An 18,039-nucleotide genomic window follows, 5' to 3' on the forward strand; every position below is an offset into this window, starting at 1 on the left:
TGTCTTCATTTGGCCAAGCTCCAGGCACAAGGCGTAACATCTACGCTGTTTCTTCGGCCGTACCGGACGTGATTGATCGGAGGCACCGGAGCGCCAGCGGGTCCACCGTCTTTTACGGATTCATGCATGAGAAGAAACGTGTGCAGGAAAGAATTGGAGGACGTCGGTGAGGCGATTTGTGATTGACTGTTGCTTTGCCGATCTGCCTCTTCTCTTTCTCTATCTCGCACACAACAGCATCTACACCTTTGCCTCACACCAGAATCAATGTTCTCTCGACCGAGAGACCAATCCACAATGTCTCTAGCAGAGGCATACTCCCTCGCTCACACCGCCCAGACCCGACTCAATCACGAAGCAGGTCGTCCCGATCGCCATCTCCGCTATGTCGTCGGCCACCTCATGCACTACGAGTCTCTTCGCCTACGAATCGTCGACATTGAGAACGATCTTGCCACGAGACGACGATCGATCCAATTCCATAGGTTCCAACACCGACCATCCTCACTGTCGAAAGTGGCCTCAGCACCACTACCTCCAACGGCTGGACAATTAGACGAGGACGATACCGATGAGGACGATGGCGACAACGATGACTATGACGATGCAATGTTCCTCGACGGCGAAGATGCGGACGACGATCTCTCCCTCTCCCGCTTCCCTTCTCGAGCCAGCCTGGCTTCTCCGCCTACCTCTCCCACGGAACCACAATTCCATCACGAGTTACACGACCCGGAACCAGATCTTTCGTACTCGCCCTCCGCTTCCTCGGACGAATATGACGAGGACGAAGATACCGAGGACGAGTCGGACTTCGACGATGCATGTTTGGTCGCGTACCCCTCTCAATCACATACCAGACCGCAGTTGAGGATACGAACACCTTCCGATGATGGACTGTACGAAGGCATGGCGGAGCTGGGCTTAGGAAAGAATCTACCAGGTGTAAGAAGAAGAGGAAGCAGCACGAGAGGTTCCGCGAGGGTTCTGAGCCACATTGAGCAGCTTGAGCGTGGGCAAACGAACGGCAGCAAGAGCAGTGATGGAGTCGGCGTTCACGTCGAGGCGATCGAGATCGATGAGGCGTAGGATACCGCTGTCATTCGCATTGGACATCACGAGTGTGACAACGGCGCCGCCAGGGAGGTAACATGCATTTGGCAGAGGAGTTATTGGACGGCATATACTATGGACACATCTTGGTCGAGACGCGACTTGTGGTGATGGAAGGTGCAAAAGCATGGCATGGAGCGAATGATACTGGAACGATGATACCCAACTCTTAAAAAATTTATGCCACGGCGAAACTGGATATGGTGATGAAGACGAGGCCACAGGACGGCTCCGAATGTACAGCAACACAGTCCCGAAGCATACCTACATCGTATTTAACAGTCCACCACACCTCGGTTCCCGTTCCGTGATGCTCCAGTTCGCCCAGTCTTGCTTTCCAATGCGCGTGAGCTTCCAGGGAAAGTAGCTCATCTTGCTGGTGTGGCCTTGTCAGATGTCAAGCTGAGCGAATTAACCGCGTGATGTTCAATTGACGTTCAAAAGGCCGCCCTATTGCAATACATCCCTGAATCCTGCAGAGGAAAAAAAAGAGGCGCGTTGAGCTTTTCTACTAGAGCTACAGATGTCGTTGCCCAATGTCCTTTCCACAAGGGAACCAAGTGAGCGCCGCTCCAATCATTCTTTCACGAGCGCGTACCTCATTTCGTGCATTCTCTTGTCTCAACATGGACATCACTCCGACCACTCCCAACCCCATGACTTCCCATTTGACCGATAGCGCAATCGACTCGTCCTTCAAGTGTAAGTGGCCATCTTAAGGTGTCATGCGATAAACTGATTTCAGCTGGATTTGCCGCTCTCAGTTGCCGTTATATGGCTCTTAGCTGCTGTTAGACGCACTAATTTCCTTCTTATGCTATGTAAGGCTTCCCTTACAATGTGACGAGCAGCTAACAGCTAGTAGTTAGCGTGTTGTTAGTGTTGTTGTTCGATAAAATGTAACAGCTCGAATATTGTACTCGAAAGTAGGTCCGGCCGCTCCTCGGCGGGTGCAGCCGAGCGTCGTAATATCGTCGAATTGTAGGCTCTTATATTCTCGTGCAACATTCACATAATTAAACAACCACAACCGCGAGCTATATTAAGGTCTACGCTATATAGGAATTTAAGAACTTATTAAGCGCTTTTGTTCGGCGTACTACTCGTCTTAATCGCCCTCGGATCTACTATTATACGGCCTTACTAAGATAACTTCCTAATACACTATCCCCGATCCGAATATTGGTCTATACTACTACGAGAGTTAATAGCAGACTTAGCCTTCCGAGCCCTTCGAGCCCTTTATCGAGTCTTAAGACGATAACATCGACCCTTAATTTAAGGATCCTTACTTCCACGATGCCGACTCTTAGGCTATATACGAGTCGCAGCTGCTTACGAGCATATAGTCGACTATATCGAAGAAGGTAGCTTAGTCTAACGACATAGAGCTCTACCTAGTAGACTACTAGATGCGTCGGATACAGATTAACGAGCATATCGACGGCAACCTTAAGCCGGCTAGCAAGAACTACTTATGCACCTACCTGACCGCTCTCTACAAGCACATAGTTACATAGAAGTCTATCTAAACTAAGATAACCGCATTAAAGGGCACGTATTTAGCATACGTCGTGCTTTAAAACCAGTCCGGCTTCGGCGTAAATACTAACAATAGCATCGTTACTACTCCTAACAAGGTATAGGATAATTACCTTGCTTAGGCTTGCTACAAGAACGCCGCTAAGCTAAGGAAGGGGCTATGTCTATACTTTATTTAATGCGCTGTTATCTTTAATAAGAAGATTGCTACTAGTAAGCATATATAGGGCAAGAAGCAGCGATAGGCTCGTTAAGAGATTAAGAGCGAGGCCGAGGGTAGCTTAACTTCGGCGGCAACAACGACTGTTAGTGCTACGAACGAGGATAATAACGACCCCTTCGACATCGACGACAATAGCTTCGTCCGTAGCGGAAGCAGTAAGAAACGTAAGGCTACTAAGCAGCCAATTACTCCTGCACTACTAGTCCTTAAAGCTAGTCGAGGCTCCGGTGCTAAGATTATTAGTAACTCTCTCGAGCGTACGTTCCTTAGCCTTAAAGAGGTTAACTAGCCAGAGCGTGCAATAGATATTATCGATATAGAGCACTGGCCTATCTCTTAGCGCATGTATTAGAACTACGGCCAGAGCTTCGATATAGCGCTATACGAGGCTAGAGCCTTCTATAGAGGCAGCACGATTAATTAGCTTACCTAGATTATCGACCTTAGTAACTAGCTCGAGAAGGACGTAGACTTGTTAGTAGAGTTGCGTAAGGGAATAAAGAAGAATTAAGGGTAGAGCAAGCTAATAGCGGCGTTCGTTAGTAGGTGCTTAACTATCCGCTACACGATTTTTTTCGGACTATAACGACTTTACTACGTCTTTAATAGATACATCTATACATTAGATATTAATATAAATATATTCCGCCGTGTAGTTGTTAAGCTATTAGGTCGTGAGGAGTTTATGTTTTATTAATATATCTCTGTTGCTAGCTGATCGGATGCTCCCGCACCGTTAAGAGGACTAGAAATGTAGTAAGTACGGCTGAGATTCTGCTAGATTCTACGAATTTTAAAGCCAGATTAAAGTAGGGCTATACTAATGATTTTGGTAAGGGTGTTGTTAGTTTTCGAGGATTTCTAGTGCTCTTATTAGCTCTAGCTAAGCCGAAGTTTCCCCGCCCCGCAGCTAGAATCTATGTTGCGCCCGTCGCGTACTGAAATTTGTCGACTTCGCGGGGTTGTCCTCTACCGGAGCGAGCTCCGGGCGACCGAACTTTATCTTTAATAATTATTAAGAAATCTTCTAACAATAACAACAACACCCCCCTATATATTAAACACTACACGGCTACTACTACGACACATTTGCATAACGGCGATTGTTGTGTATATTAAGGGCTATGCGCAGATAAAGAAATCGTAATGAACGGTTGTATATTAGTTTGTTGTTTGTTTGTTTGTTTGTTTATTCCATTTACGTCCTTTTGGAGTCTATGACTATGTAGGACGGCCTTGCCCTAAAGGCAAGGCAGTAGATCTATTTACATTCAAAATCTTCTTATTCTTTGACCTTAGGGGAAAACCCCGTGCCTAAGGCAGTGCTAAAGGACTTTAAACAAATGCAGAACAAAGGAAATTAAACGAGTGTTGCAGCCTAGGGCTGCAAAATTTTCGCGCTAAGCTTTTTGTAGAATTTTTAGCGGATCCTTCCGCTTCGCACGTACGCTGCAAATTCGAAATGCAGTGCAAAAGTAGTGCAAAATGCCGTGCAAAAGCAGTGCAAAATGCCGTGCAAAAGTAGTGCAAAATGCCGTGCAAAAGTAGTGCAAAAGCAGTGCAGAATGCCGTACAAAAGCAGTGCAAAAGCAGTGCAAAATGCCGTGCAAAAGTAGTGCAAAAGTAGAAGTAGCTGTCTAACTCGCTGCCTTCTCTTATCCTTAATATGCCTTTGTGGAACTGTATGCCGCTTCTAAACGCATATAGCTACGCAGGTTAATCGTAGAGTCGTAGATTCTACTAACTGTTCCAGCTCTTTAAAGTACTTCGGTTCGGATTTCGAGGAGGTGCGCGTATAGGGCAGAGTAGACTACTTCTTCTTCTTCTTGTTTGTAGCGTTTGTAGCGTAGAGGTCGTTCGAATCGTACTGTTGTTCTATAGCTTGTGTTTCAATAGGAGGCGTGCCTCTAGGTTGTGTTTGTAAGGGAAGAGGGATCGACGGCCTCTTCAATCCTCCCGAGGAAACTTGGCTCTACAACAACGATGTCGTCGTAGGTTCGTAGCCGGCACCGCGTACAGGTGTTCCTCATCGCCGGCCTTGTATATTAGTAATGTTCTTAATAATTAGCAGATTTCTCCTATTGCTCGAATTTCGGACGACAAGACACCCTTAAATCTTCCTCATTCCGGACGTTTATGGACTACTTGACTACGCGTTGCAAGCTCTTCCTTATATTGCTCCTACATAGCCGTTGTAATCCTCTTACGCCGCTAGTCTATAGCTCCTTTATTATCGATTACACTAGACTTAGAGATCTGGTTGTAGTATAGCTGCTCTATAGGCAGGGCATTTAATACTATGCGATGTTCCTTATTTGCGAAGAGCTCGTCCGATGCGTTGTACATTCGGATAAAGTTGTAAAGGACAATAAGGGCTAAGAGCATGTCGACCTGCGTATCTATAGGGAAGCGTAGACTACCGGCTCTTCTTAGAATACCCTATCTCGACTTTAACACGCCAAACGTACGCTTAACGACATTGCGTAGGGATGAATGCCGCAGATTAAACAGCTCTTCCTTCGACGTTAGTCTCTAGTTACTGGACAGCTACTCCTTAAGATAATATCGCGTACCTTAGTAGGGCGTTAAAGTAAGGCAACTATTACTATATCTAGCGTCTGCAAGATACACCTTATCTACAGGCAGAGAGGCTCTAAAGCTATCCTCGATCCTAGCCTTATCTAGCACTCGCTAGTTATTCGCAGAGCCTTCCTACCCTAGCAACACGTACGTAAATAGCATATTAAAGTCCACGACTGTAAGGACATTGTGCGTAAGTGTGCCCTTGCGGTTTCTAAACGCTATTGCATTAGCCTGCGGCACACGAGCCTTAATGTAAGTGCTATTAAGAGCTCTAACAGCGTATACGAATTCCTTATATTTGGGGTTCTTTAATCGCTCTAGCACAAGCTAGTAGTCCGGCTTACGCACGTACCGGTTATATAGCTAAAGGACTGCCTTAAGAACTATATAGAAGGATTCTATTACGGTAGATATCGACCTCTTAAACATAAGGTAAACGCTATAGTAGGTTACGCTGTAGCTAACGAGATATAGGAAGTGCATTAATCTCTTAGCGGCTAATAGGTAACGGCTCGATTTAAGGACGCCGGTAGCAACGAGCTCGCTTAACAACGTATAGAAGGTGTCTATATCTACGCGGCAAGTGTTAAATAGCTCGCCGGAGTCTTCTAGCAATGTGGCGGTAATAGATAAGCCGACCTCGTTTCCCCTACGATAAGGCTTAGTGCCCTTAATATTGAGGTATTTACTGCTGTAGTAGTCTACCGCTTTAGCAGCCGCTACTATAGCCGCTCTTAATACGCCCTCGGAGATGCTAGTCGCCGCCGCAATGCCCTCTATCGCAGTATCTACTAGCACGACCGCTAGATATCTCTTACTCGCGCAAACGACTCGCACGGAAGCTGGAACGCTCGAATCCGGTGTTAAATAGCTGGCTAATAAGAGCGCTAGAAACTCCTTTAACTTTCTCGTTCTCGGTAGGCGGCTAAGGGGGGGGGGGCGGCGGCTCCGGTTAGGAGTTCTAGGGTGCTAATAGTGTTGTTAGTGTTATTAGAGGGTAGTAGCGGTAGTAAGGATAATATATATAGAGCCAAGAGCCTTACTATAGACCTACAATTAAGCGATACTGCTCCACTCTTATATTAAAAGGTGCTTAATAGCGTCGGCTAAAATAAGGGCTTTATATCGCTATTACATAGCCTAAACAGGGCAAGCCAGAGCGAGCATTATATAGCCTTATCTACTATTATGTAAAAAGCGTAAATAAGGCTGTTATATTAATGTTTCCATTCGACAACCGTTAGGTAAGACATTACATTAATATCACTATTCGACAACGGTCATATTGGCCGAATTTCAGCCGCTGAGAGTTTATCGCATGACACCTAAGCTCCGTCGCTGGCGCAGAGCAAGGCGAAAGCAGCGTCACAACTCACTACTTCTCCCTCTCACAGCTTGTCTTTTCGGAAGTCAAATCTGTCTCCGCTGAAAGTGCCACCTGGAAAAAAGCTTGCACAGCCTGAATCGATCAATCGGAGCTCGTATCTTCTCCTCCAACAATGAGGCTCGTCACGTCCATGTCGCTATGAGACCAGAGCTCGAGAAGCGGCCCAAGCTTTCAACAAGAACGCCGATCGCAGAGCTCTAGCGTCTTGGCTCCACAATGCAGGTGAATGAACTCGGACTGACAACGCCTTCGCTCATCACCGTCGCAAGGAAGCTGCAGAAAGCCAATGCAGCGTGGTCGATGTGCCGTGCCGTTTTTTGAAAACTCTCTCAACCACCCCTGCGAACGCGCGTCCGCTATACAACGCGATCGAAGCTTCGAACAAGCTCAAGAAAATGCACAGGGTTCACCGTGGGGTCGCATCTCATTCGCAAGGCTCGGGGGGCGGCCGCGCGGCGAAGATGAGGTGAAAGTGCGGCGGCTGCTGGAGATTCGTGATTCGTGATTCGTCTATGTTTCAGGGCAGCAAGTGTCGAAATAGAGATGCTTCTGAACTATCGATTGCGGGACAGCGGTGGTCCCCTGTTCGAAGGCCTGTCGTGGATTATGACGGAGCTTCAAATGGCCCACCCCGCCAAATTCGAAAGTTTTACGAATTCGTAGAATCGAACACTCTGTAGACTGTCGCCTTTTCGCACAGCGCGGCGCCCGACTGCCGGTCGCAGGCTCCCTAGGTCGCCGCAAGCTTTTATACAGTTTAGCCTGCCTTCTAAACTTAGTTGTTATCGTAAGAGAAATAATTTATTTCCTCTTTAAAGTCGTTGTAGCTTACGAGGTTGTATTGTCGCAGAATTTAAACTTCGAACTTTATAGGCCTACCGGTGCAACAAGGATCGCGACCGACGTAACGACGCACCTCGAAGAACTACGATAGCAAGGTAGATATTTTTTAATTTAGAAATCTATAATACGAAAAGGTAGCTTATTATTATATATTGTAAACGTACGGCGGGGAATGTACAAGGCTCTCTTCCACATATTAAAGACGTCGCGCACTGCCGGTTCTACAGATTCGGAAAAAGTTCGAATTTGGCGGAGTGGGCTATTTGAACCGCCGTAATTATCCGGACCGAGCGCTAGGTCTGGAGTCCTGGACTTCACGCTGTGCATGGGTTGCCGCGATTCTCCCGTTCGGCAGAGATCTCGCGCGAGAGTTGTGCTGCAGCCGCCCACGCGGTGATTCGTGGTGTGATACTGGCCGAAAGACGCACGATGCGAGGCAGCATGTCCAGCTGAGCTGGTGGGAGGCTTGGTAGGAGGGGTAGTCCTCGGCCGTTGTAGTGTGAGTTGTGCGAGCATGCCCGGGAGGATTTGCAGCTTAAAACCATTCCCATCGCAGCGTCTCGCGTGAAGAGTGAGATGCACTGTGACCGAACAAGTTCCTTTCCCTCGCTCTTGTAGCCGGACTCACACTTCAGAAGCTTTCCACCGGCCTTCGCCGTGCCGGGCGCTCCTGCGGCGATACATACACGCCCTTGTAGTCAGGCAAAGCACAATCACAACGAGCGCAACCAATCCCCAAAACACAGCTGGATGCGCCACCAACCACAGAACGGTAGCCACATCTTGTCCGTGCCACGTTCCACCGGGACTTGGCCGAAGAAAGTGTATTCTTCTGAATAGAAGTCGCGAGGTAGGACGAACCATGCATCGGACGCTGTGATCTAGTCAGAACTGGGAACAGTGTCATATCGAAGCCGACTTACTGTCTTGACCCGTCTCCGCGATGACAGTCGAATGCCCAGCCCACCACTTGAACAACATATCACCCGTAAACTGCGGCCCAGTAGTCCAAAAGATGGTGACGTAAGGGAACAAGAAGTTCCATCGACTCCGCGGCTCCAGATTCCGAATCATCAATTCAACGACCGGATGTCCAGCCCTCGAAGCCATCAAATCGTTGTTGACGCCCAGAGGAGACGCTTCGGGAAACCAAGCCGGGAACTCCAGGAGAGGATCTAGTGGTCGTCGGCAAGCGATGTCGAGGTCCATGTACACGCCGCCGTGGTGGTGTAAGATGAAATACTTCAATGCGTCGATGCGTTGGATCGGATACTTGTATGAGTCGTAGGTGGTGATGAACCAAGCGTAGTGATCTTCTATTAGTCGACGTCCAGCATTGGCATCCCAGATCGTGATGTTGTAGGTTGGATTGTGCTTTTGACATAGCTCTGGTGCATCGGAGCCGAGGGAGGGGATTTGCGTTGTGTCTGGCCGGGTGGAGTAGAGGTCTTTGAACCAGATGAAGTGGATCGTCCGGGGGATTGTTGAGTTGGATGAGGAGGGGAATGAGTGGGTGTAGTCGAACTTGTCGGCTTCGAGCGCTGGCCAGTCCTTTGATTTGAGGAGGGAGGTGTATTGGCTGGGAAAGTCGGACCAGGTGATGTAGCGAGCGTGGAGGTGGCGTTGGAAACGAGATCGATCACGAGCGTGAATGCAGAAGCGGACGAGGAGGAAGGATATGAGAAGAGCGATGGTATAGCGGGCGATACGCAGAGCGGCGGTGTAGTGCATGGTATCGCTTGGCTGCGCCACGGTCTGAGAACGTGCCAAAGAAAGTAGAAGGGATGGTCTCTTCCCGAGCTCTGAAAAGCGCTTGAGATCGCATTGTATATCAACAAGAAGAGACCTCCTACCTTGAACTTGTCTTTCAAATCATCGCGCCCTGACGCTGCTGAACCCGTTCGCGGCTTGCTGAAGACTGTGCCGCAACGGCTCCAGGGACCCTCCCCGGCGGCATTGAGTAATTTGAGCTAGATCGAACACGCGGCATCCAGGCGCGGGCGATCCGGGGAGCAGATGCTGTCAGTGCCTTAGCGAGAGGATCAATTGAGTTCGCAGGCATACGTGGGGGCTGGTCCTCGACGAGACAAGCATGGGGAGCAGTTGATGTTGCTCACGAGGTCTGGTCAAACGCCGTTTCTGCGCATGCGCGGTTTTGTCTTCGTAGGCATCACAGCTGTGTTTCGCACATCACTGAGGGTGATGAGGTCGTTGGCCGGAGGGTCGATCGCTTGATGCTCTTCCAGTTATCATCCTGTAGCCTGGCTTGTCCCGATCCTGAACCATGACCTGCTGTAGTCGTCCTGACACATCGAGATGAAGCCGGCACCATAGCGCCAGACCAAGCGGAATGCGGAAGAGTGCTTTGAAGGCGCAAATACATGTGAAATGGTCAAGCTTCGAACACGGTAGGAACACCACCGGTCATCAGCGTAAAGTCGTCACAACACACGCCATCGAAAAGGTCGACAAACACCACCAGATAGTCCGCCTGTAAATGGTTGCCTACAGCCGAATACGAACATCAGTCACATCAGTCACATCGATCTGATAAAGTTCCCTTAGCCCCCAATCCTGCAGGAAAGAGCATGGTGTCACCATGATGAGTGACGTCCACGCTAAGCCTTGCACAGCGGCACAGCGGCACCGCGTATAGGGAGCCCAGCGATAGACACGATCCGATCCGGTCCGTGCAATAACTACTACCAGAGCCTAGGTTCGTGACCAGCGTGCAGGTGGGGTCCAAGGATCAGTCAGCCTGATGTGATCGATTCGCAGTCGAAGAGGACAAACCTCCTAGCGCATTGAAAGACATGGGTCCGCCGAATGGTACGCGCGGCCAGAGAGAGAGAGGGTTCTGGGCTGGATGGTCACGCCTTCGGTCAAGCAAGGGGGAAAAGGGTTCGGCAGTACGTAAAATGGTGGTTGATAGTGTAAGAGGTCGTGGTTGAGGCTGTGGAGGAATAAATGCAATAGCGGTTCGAGGTGAGGTCAGGACGGAGGAAGTCGAAGGTCGGGCTCGATGTGAGGTGAGGTGAGATTTGTCCAGCTTAGTCAGCGAACAAGGGCTCGGCGCTCAGCGCCCATATTCGTGAGATCAGGGAATGAAGGAATCAGGACGCGATGAAGATCAACGTGGGTATCATTTCTCAAAAAAGGACAAAGCAAGCTGGGTTGAAAGACGCCGCTGTCCTGCACTTTTTACCCCGCCATAAAGCCACCATGGTTTTTTTTCCGCGCCCACGCCAAACCTGTCAATCAAAATTTCAATCGCTGTTGAAGACCCTGCCAATTTTAGCTTTCCCGTGTCCTTGCCCTCCGAAGTGAACGCCTAAAAGCACCCATCCTCAACCCACCCTTTGGTCGAAAGTAAACTTAAACAGGCAGAGGGAAAGTGCTCGCCCACGCCGCAATATCCTTCTTAATCTCTCCCAACTCCGGCACGCTCGCCGCACCACCCGCAACCTTGGCCTTGAAGTCCTTCTGCTTGTTCGCCTCGGCGGGCAACTCACTCTGGATCTTCGTCGCCAACTTGACGCACTGATCGATATAGCCCGCGATTCTCTCAAAGTCCTTCTCGCCCATACCGCGGGATGTCATGGCCGGCGCACCGATGCGGATACCACAAGGCGTCAACGCGGACTTGTCACCAGGGGTGGTGTTCTTGTTGCAAGCGATGTTGACCTGGTCGAGCACGGACTCGACCCTCGCGCCGTCGAGACCGAGGGGTTTCAGGTCGAGGAGCACCATGTGGTTGTCCGTGCCGTCGGTGACGAGACGGTAGCCGAGGGACTTGAAGGAGTGTTCGAGCTGTTTGGCGTTCTTGATGACTTGCTGTTGGTATTGGAGGAACTCGGGGGTTTGGGCTTGCTTGAGGGCCACGGCGAGGGCGGTGATGGTGTGGTTGTGGGGACCACCTTGGTGACCGGGAAAGACGGAGAAGTTGATGGGTCCTTCGAGGTCGTAGAGGACTTGCACCTCCTTGCCGGCCTTCATGGCGGTGGAGCGGACTCCCTTGCGGAAGAAGATCATGGCGCCGCGGGGCCCGCGGAGGGACTTGTGGGTTGTGGTGGTGACGATGTCGGCGTACTCGAAGGGGGACTTGTTGACGCCTGCGGCTACGAGACCGGAGATGTGCGCCATGTCCATCATCAGGTAGCAGCCGACTTTGTCCGCGATTTCCTTCATTCTCTTGTAGTCGATCTCGCGGCAGTAGGCGGATGTGCCGGCGACGAGGACTTTTGGACGGTACATGAGAGCGTTCTGCTCGAGTTGGTCGTAGTCGATCAGGCCGGTTTCGAGGTTGACGCGGTAGGGGAAGGTCTCGAAGTAGGTCGACACGGCGGAGATCTTCTTGGTCGGGGTCTGGTATCCGTGGGACAAATGGCCGCCGTGAGGGAGGTCAAGGCCCATCAAGCGGTCGTGAGGACGCATGATGGCTTGGTAAACCTGCAAGTTGGCTGGCGAGCCGGACAAGCTTTGAACGTTGACTCCCCATTTCGCAGGGTCGAGACGGAAAGTTTTGAGCGCGCGAGCTTGGCATGTGAGTTCAATCTCGTCAATGTGCTCGTTGCCGCCGTAGTAGCGGGCACCGGGGTAACCCTCGGAGTATTTGTTGCTCATGGGCGAGCCGAGAGCGTCGAACACGGCGCGAGAGGTGACGTTCTCGGAGGCGATGAGAAGGATGGACTCGCGTTGGCGCTTGATTTCCTTCTTCATGAGCTCAGCGATCTCGGGATCGGTGTCGACGAGGGAGTTTTGCATGAGGTCCTGGTGGGCCTGAGGCAGAGCCAGGTGGGAGGTGTCGCCGTTGGTGGCCATGATGGTGGTGTGAAGGGGGAGGGAGTGTCGTGCGAGGGGTGGTGTGGATGTCTGTCGGCAGGACGGTGAGGTTGGAGAGAGGGAGGAATCGAAACAATAAAAGTTGTCGAGCTTGTGGCTGTCCCTGTTAACTTTTTGGCGGGGCGATCTGGTAGGGCCGAAAACTCAATCTTGCTGGCGAGGTTGGGCGAGACCGGAGGGGGATCTTCTTCCACTCACTCTACATCCTTTCTCTTCTATGACCTCTACATTTATATATCCTTCATTCTTCATTCTACCCCGCTCTCGCCATACGTTTGCCTGGATGGTCACGAGAGATCGCAGCAGGAGGTTGCTCCAGGATGTTGGATCATATGCGGATGGACAATCCGCGCATCGCGAGAAGCCAGACAAAGACATGAATACATCGTGTGAGGAGAGGTCGACAGGCGCCGAGTTCCTCCGATATTGGCGGGACCCGTGCCATAGAGGCTGTCACATGCGAACGGTAGCCACTAAATCCTCTAGTCCTTGACATCGCTTTCGCAGTGGTCAAGCATGCTCACGATAGCAGTGCTCTCGCACTGACGTTACGTACTGAGAGACGATGCCAACGAACAGAGAAGGATACTCGAGCCAGAATCAGATTGTTTTGTCCATGGGTCCATAGATCCAAAGACATGAGTAAGGTATGTCAGTCCTCGGACTCACGAACTCATTTGGGTATCACAACAGCCATCTCGCCGCCGACGAGCTGCAAGTTTCGTCCATCACGTCGCAATCAACTTCACATCCCAACCGCTGCGCTGCAATCGCAGCCATCAATTCGACACCTTTGCGGGAACCTGTTGATGCATCAGCATCAGTAACACGCTCCTACACCTCCATGACGGACTAGCTCACCTTCTTCCCCGTCGCCTTCTCGACCATCTGACGAATCTTATCGGTAATCTTCTCGTTCTGCTTGCTGTACTTGTTCGGATCGATGTTCTTGCCCGATTTCTTGCCGATCATGCTCTCGAGTTTTTCGAGGGCTGTGGAATCATGTCAGTACCTCCACGCCTTCGAACTGATGATGAGGTGGCGAGGTGAAAGTGCTCGTCGAAGATGGAAGGACAACTTACCCTTGTCGAGGTAATCCTTTTTGGGAGGTGCGCCGGCCATGATGACTGTATCGTCGCCTTGTATGACTGTGTAGTGCTTGTAGAGTGCTTATTATGTCAATGTAAAGACTTCCGATATCTCTTGGCTGCTGTCGTGAATGTTGATGTTTTTCCACAAGAAAGAAGGGCTGAGAGATCGGCGGGATTTCCAAAAAAATGTGTGAGATTTTATATTTTTGCAGATCCGGCTGCTTCGAGTCTAGAATGCGAGAGAGTCCAGTTTCATGTGAGACTTGTCTCCCCCTTTTGGGCCCTTGTCGCTTTGTCCTTGTCACGTTTCATTGTTTGTTGCCTTCGAGTCAATGCTTTGGCTGTGGCGGTGCAAGTTGAGAACGCCACAACTAGCGGGGACTTTGCAATCTGGACTTTTTGTGGTGAGGCGAGGAACGTCTTCTTTCTGCGTTGATACAATCGCAATTGCAGTGAGAAGAACGTCCTTTTCGACTGCAATACCACCGACAAGATGGCGGACGCATTGGAAGAAGCGAACATCAATCCCGCCGAAGGGAACTTGGCGAAAGATCTCTTCTCCGGAGCGGTGGGAGGTGTCGCACAGGTGTTGATCGGTATGGACGATTGAGAAAGATCCATCTTCAAATCAACACAATCTAATACACTCACAGGTCAACCATTCGGTACACTCCACCAACAAGATTCCAACCAAGACCACTCCCTCTAACCAAATCCCCCCTTCCAGACATCGTCAAAGTCCGCCTCCAAACCACCACCCAATACACCGGCGCCCTCGACTGCGCCCGCCGCATCCTCGCCAACGAAGGCGCCTCGGCCTTCTACAAAGGAACCCTCACCCCTCTCATCGGCATCGGCGCTTGCGTCTCCGTCCAATTCGGCGCTTTCAACTACGCCAAACGTTTCCTCGAAGCCCGCAACGCCTCCTCCTCATCCTCCCCTGTCCCGGCACCCCTCTCCTACACCCAATACTACACCGCCGGCGCCTTCGCCGGCCTAGCCAACACGGCCCTCTCCTCCCCCATCGAACACGTCCGCATCCGCCTCCAAACCCAACCCCACGGCGCGGGAAAACTCTACTCCGGCCCCCTCGACTGCATCGCCAAACTCTCCCGCTCCCCCTCTATCGCTCGCGGCCTCTACCGCGGCACCCCCGTCACTCTCCTGCGTGAAGCACAAGCCTACGGATTCTGGTTCCTCACTTTCGAGTACCTGATGAACACGGACGTGTCCCGCAACAGAATCCAGCGGAAAGACATCCCCACGTGGAAAGTCGCGTTGTATGGAGGACTGGCGGGCGAGATGTTGTGGATTAGTAGTTATCCGTTTGATGTGGTCAAGTCGAAGATGCAGACGGATGGACTGGGGGTTGGGGAGAGGAAGTATGCGAGTGCGAGGGATTGTGTGGGGAAGACGTTTAGGAGTGAAGGGTTGAGGGGGTTTTGGAGGGGGGTGGGACCGACGTTGTTGAGGGCTATGCCGGTTAGTGCGGGGACGTTTGCGGTGGTGGAGATGACTATGAGGGCTATTAGTTGAGATGGGAGGGGGAAGAAGGGATCGTTGTGGTTGCGGTGGAAGGAGATTTGGAGTTGCGAAATGCTACGGATTGCAAAGCTCCCAAGAGAAGCATTCTCGCGCAAGGCTCCATGTCTCATCCATTGTCTCAATCCCTTCATCCTACCAATTGCAAATGTCGCTCCTCATACTTAACCATATACCGCCAAGCCAAAGAATCCACATGCACCGGACCCACCTCCGTCCACCCTTGAACCTCACAAGGTCCTCCCTCTCTCCACCGAAACACCCCAAATCTCTCTAATAATCGACATCGACGCCGCCTCTTCCTCCCCCATCCCCTTTTCTCCCATCCTCATCTCCATTCCTATTCCTCCCTCCTGCCACTTCACCCCGCTCTTCCGGTCAAAATTCCCTCGCCCATTGGCAGTATAGACACGCGGACTTCGGGTGTGGAGCGTGCAAGAATGCCCACCCTCGCGGATCCGGACGCGTATGGCATCGACGACCACCCCTCTTCCTCTTCCGATGACGATGATGGATTGAATCTGGACGATGAACCGGAGTCTGGACGTCGCGAGGCGAGGACTCCACGCTTTCCGGGGGAGGATCGGACGCCTACGACGGAGAGGGAGTTGAAGGGGTGGTATTTTGCGGGGTTGGCGGCGGAGGTTTATGCTGTTTGTGGGGTTGGTGAGTTGGAAATTTTTGTTCTTCGTCGCGAGTGGTTTTTGGTTGGGGGTGATTTGGCACGATTGAGGGATTGATGGTGGTATGGGCCGGCGGGTGAGGTAGTGGTTTTGAGATGGGTCAGTGGTCTGGAAACAGTGGATTTGGAGTGAGGGCAGTGGTCTGTCGACTGGGGGCAGTAATCTTTTGATCGAGGGCAGGTTATTGGTCGAAGAGGTGCCGAGAGTGTATGGCCTGAGCGGCTGTCGAAATCTCTGTGACTGACATGGAAAATCTGCAATGGTAGCGGTCGAAGAGGAGGTGCTCTTGTCGAGGTCGAGATCGCTTCTTCGCAACACTCGACGTCTGGCCTTCAAGACCTTTGCATGTTCTGTGCTAATAAGACCTCTTTTTACAGGCTCCTTCGCACCAGTCACACTCGAGCAACTCGCTCGGGAAGCTGGCGTACTTCGCTCAGATGGCGTGACACCCTGTATTGTTCCGAAAGGCTCCACTCCTTCAGCCCGACACATCGTCCGTTCCCTTTTCGCTCGAGCAGATGAGAGCAATCAATGCGTCGTCTACCCTTTCGGCCACATGGTCAGCAGTAGCAGTTTCGCACTCTACACATTCAGCGCGGCGGTCTTCGTGCAGGCTCTAGTCCTCATCAGCTTCAGTCCAGTCGCGGATTATGGTAGGTCCTGCTCGAGTCGTCATCCCATCACACAACTAACTCCACCCTCCCACAGGAACATACCGCAAACGCCTCCTCCTAACCTTCGCCTTCACCGGCGCCATCGCAACAATGGCCATGCTCCTCATCTTCCCTTCCATCTACTACATCGGCTCCCTCCTCACCATCATCGCAGTCGTCTGCCTCGGCTCCGTCTTCGTCCTGCTCAACTCCTTCCTCCCCCTCCTCGCCTCCAACCACCCCACCGTAACCGCCAAGTCCCGCTCCCTCCCCTCCCACCCTGGCCCATCCACATCCACCTCCCCCGCCCTCACCCTCTCCACATCCATCTCCTCCCGCGGCGTCGGCCTCGGCTACATCGCCGCAGTCTCCGTCCAAATCCTCTGCATCCTCCTCCTCATCACCCTCAAACGCGCTCACTTCCTCTCCGAATCCACCCCTTTACGAATCCTCCTCCTCCTCGTCGGAATCTGCTGGGCAACCATGACCCTCCCCGCAGTCCTCTACCTCCGCAACCGTCCCGGCCCCGTGCTCTCAATCCCTCACTCCCGCCTCCCCCCGTTCCTCCAATACCTCATCTTCGCCTGGTCCTCCGTCTACACCACCCTCCTCACGGCCCTCCGCCTGCGCCAAACAATCCTCTTCCTCATCGCCTGGTTCCTCCTCTCCGACGCCATCGCCACCGTCTCCGGTACAGCCATCCTCTTCGCGCGCACAGAACTCCACCTTTCCACCATCCAAGTCGCCCTCTTATCCATAACCGCGACCGTCTCCGGCATCGCGGGCGCCTTCGCCTGGCCCCGCATCTCCCGCGCCTACGCCCTCGAAACGAAATCCACCATCCTCGCCTGCATTCTCCTCATGGAAATCATCCCCCTGTACGGACTCCTCGGTTTCCTCCCTCCAATCCGCGCCCTCGGATTCCTCGGTCTCCAACAGCCGTGGGAAATCTACCCCCTCGGCGTGGTCCACGGTTTCGTAATGGGTGGCCTATCATCCTACTGTCGAGCCTTTTACGGGGAAATTATCCCCCCTGGTTCGGAAGCTGCGTTTTATGCGCTGTACGCCATCACGGATAAAGGAAGTTCCGCCGTCGGGCCCGCGATTGTGGGGGTCATTGTGGATCGGGTGGGGAGTATACGGCCGGCGTTTGGGTTTTTGGCGGTGCTGATTTTATTGCCGTTGCCGATTGTGTGGAGGATTGATGTTAAGAGGGGGAGGGAGGAGGCTGTGGCGTTGAGTAAATTGAGGGTGCCGGTTGATGTGAGCGTCAGACTGGATGAGATGAATGGGAGTGCGGCGGAGGGGTTGTTGGGTGGGAGGAGGGAGGGGGCGTGAGGGATGTGTTCAGATTTTCATGGTTGTGGAGGTTGAGATCGGGAGGGGTGGATGATCTGATACAGATAGACGGGATGGTTAGATTTAGATGGCGATGTAATGATCGAGATGTATTGAGAAATTTGAGCGAAAGAGCGTTGTCAGGAATTGTTGACTTCAGCTCTGTGTTTGAAGCATTGGTGTATTCGAAGCATCGGTA

The 18,039-nt window shown here is 51.8% G+C and overlaps 5 protein-coding genes across 5 annotated transcripts; 3 read left to right on the top strand and 2 right to left on the bottom strand.

Moving 5' to 3' along the window:
* Positions 1 to 297: 297 nt before the first annotated feature.
* MYCGRDRAFT_111342 (uncharacterized protein) lies at positions 298 to 1,381 on the top strand (the record flags this gene model as incomplete). The annotated part of the gene is made up of 1 exon (XM_003848405.1): positions 298 to 1,381. The coding sequence occupies one exon, from the start codon at positions 298 to 300 to the stop codon at positions 1,087 to 1,089; it is 792 nt and encodes a 263-aa protein (XP_003848453.1).
* A 7,213-nt stretch (positions 1,382 to 8,594) lies between these two features.
* On the bottom strand, positions 8,595 to 9,422 carry MYCGRDRAFT_49574 (uncharacterized protein; the record flags this gene model as incomplete). The annotated part of the gene is made up of 1 exon (XM_003848483.1): positions 8,595 to 9,422. One exon carries the CDS (start codon positions 9,420 to 9,422, stop codon positions 8,595 to 8,597), a length of 828 nt encoding a protein of 275 aa, XP_003848531.1.
* Positions 9,423 to 10,894: 1,472 nt separating this feature from the next.
* MYCGRDRAFT_82700 (uncharacterized protein) lies at positions 10,895 to 12,512 on the bottom strand (the record flags this gene model as incomplete). Its single annotated transcript, XM_003848482.1, has 2 exons — positions 10,895 to 11,046; positions 11,074 to 12,512. A coding segment is annotated over one exon (1,439 nt), but the record flags the coding sequence as incomplete, so codon positions are not given.
* Positions 12,513 to 14,102: 1,590 nt separating this feature from the next.
* Positions 14,103 to 15,160, top strand: MYCGRDRAFT_77079 (uncharacterized protein; the record flags this gene model as incomplete). Its single annotated transcript, XM_003848406.1, has 3 exons — positions 14,103 to 14,220; positions 14,278 to 14,289; positions 14,352 to 15,160. The coding sequence occupies 3 exons, from the start codon at positions 14,118 to 14,120 to the stop codon at positions 15,158 to 15,160; spliced, it is 924 nt and encodes a 307-aa protein (XP_003848454.1).
* A 446-nt stretch (positions 15,161 to 15,606) lies between these two features.
* On the top strand, positions 15,607 to 17,840 carry MYCGRDRAFT_49768 (uncharacterized protein; the record flags this gene model as incomplete). Its single annotated transcript, XM_003848407.1, has 3 exons — positions 15,607 to 15,832; positions 16,227 to 16,502; positions 16,558 to 17,840. 3 exons carry the CDS (start codon positions 15,607 to 15,609, stop codon positions 17,838 to 17,840), a joined length of 1,785 nt encoding a protein of 594 aa, XP_003848455.1.
* Between the last annotated feature and the right edge of the window lie 199 nt (positions 17,841 to 18,039).

This window comes from Zymoseptoria tritici, chromosome 11 (assembly GCF_000219625.1).
Source record: "Zymoseptoria tritici IPO323 chromosome 11, whole genome shotgun sequence".
Taxonomy (NCBI): domain Eukaryota; kingdom Fungi; phylum Ascomycota; class Dothideomycetes; order Mycosphaerellales; family Mycosphaerellaceae; genus Zymoseptoria; species Zymoseptoria tritici.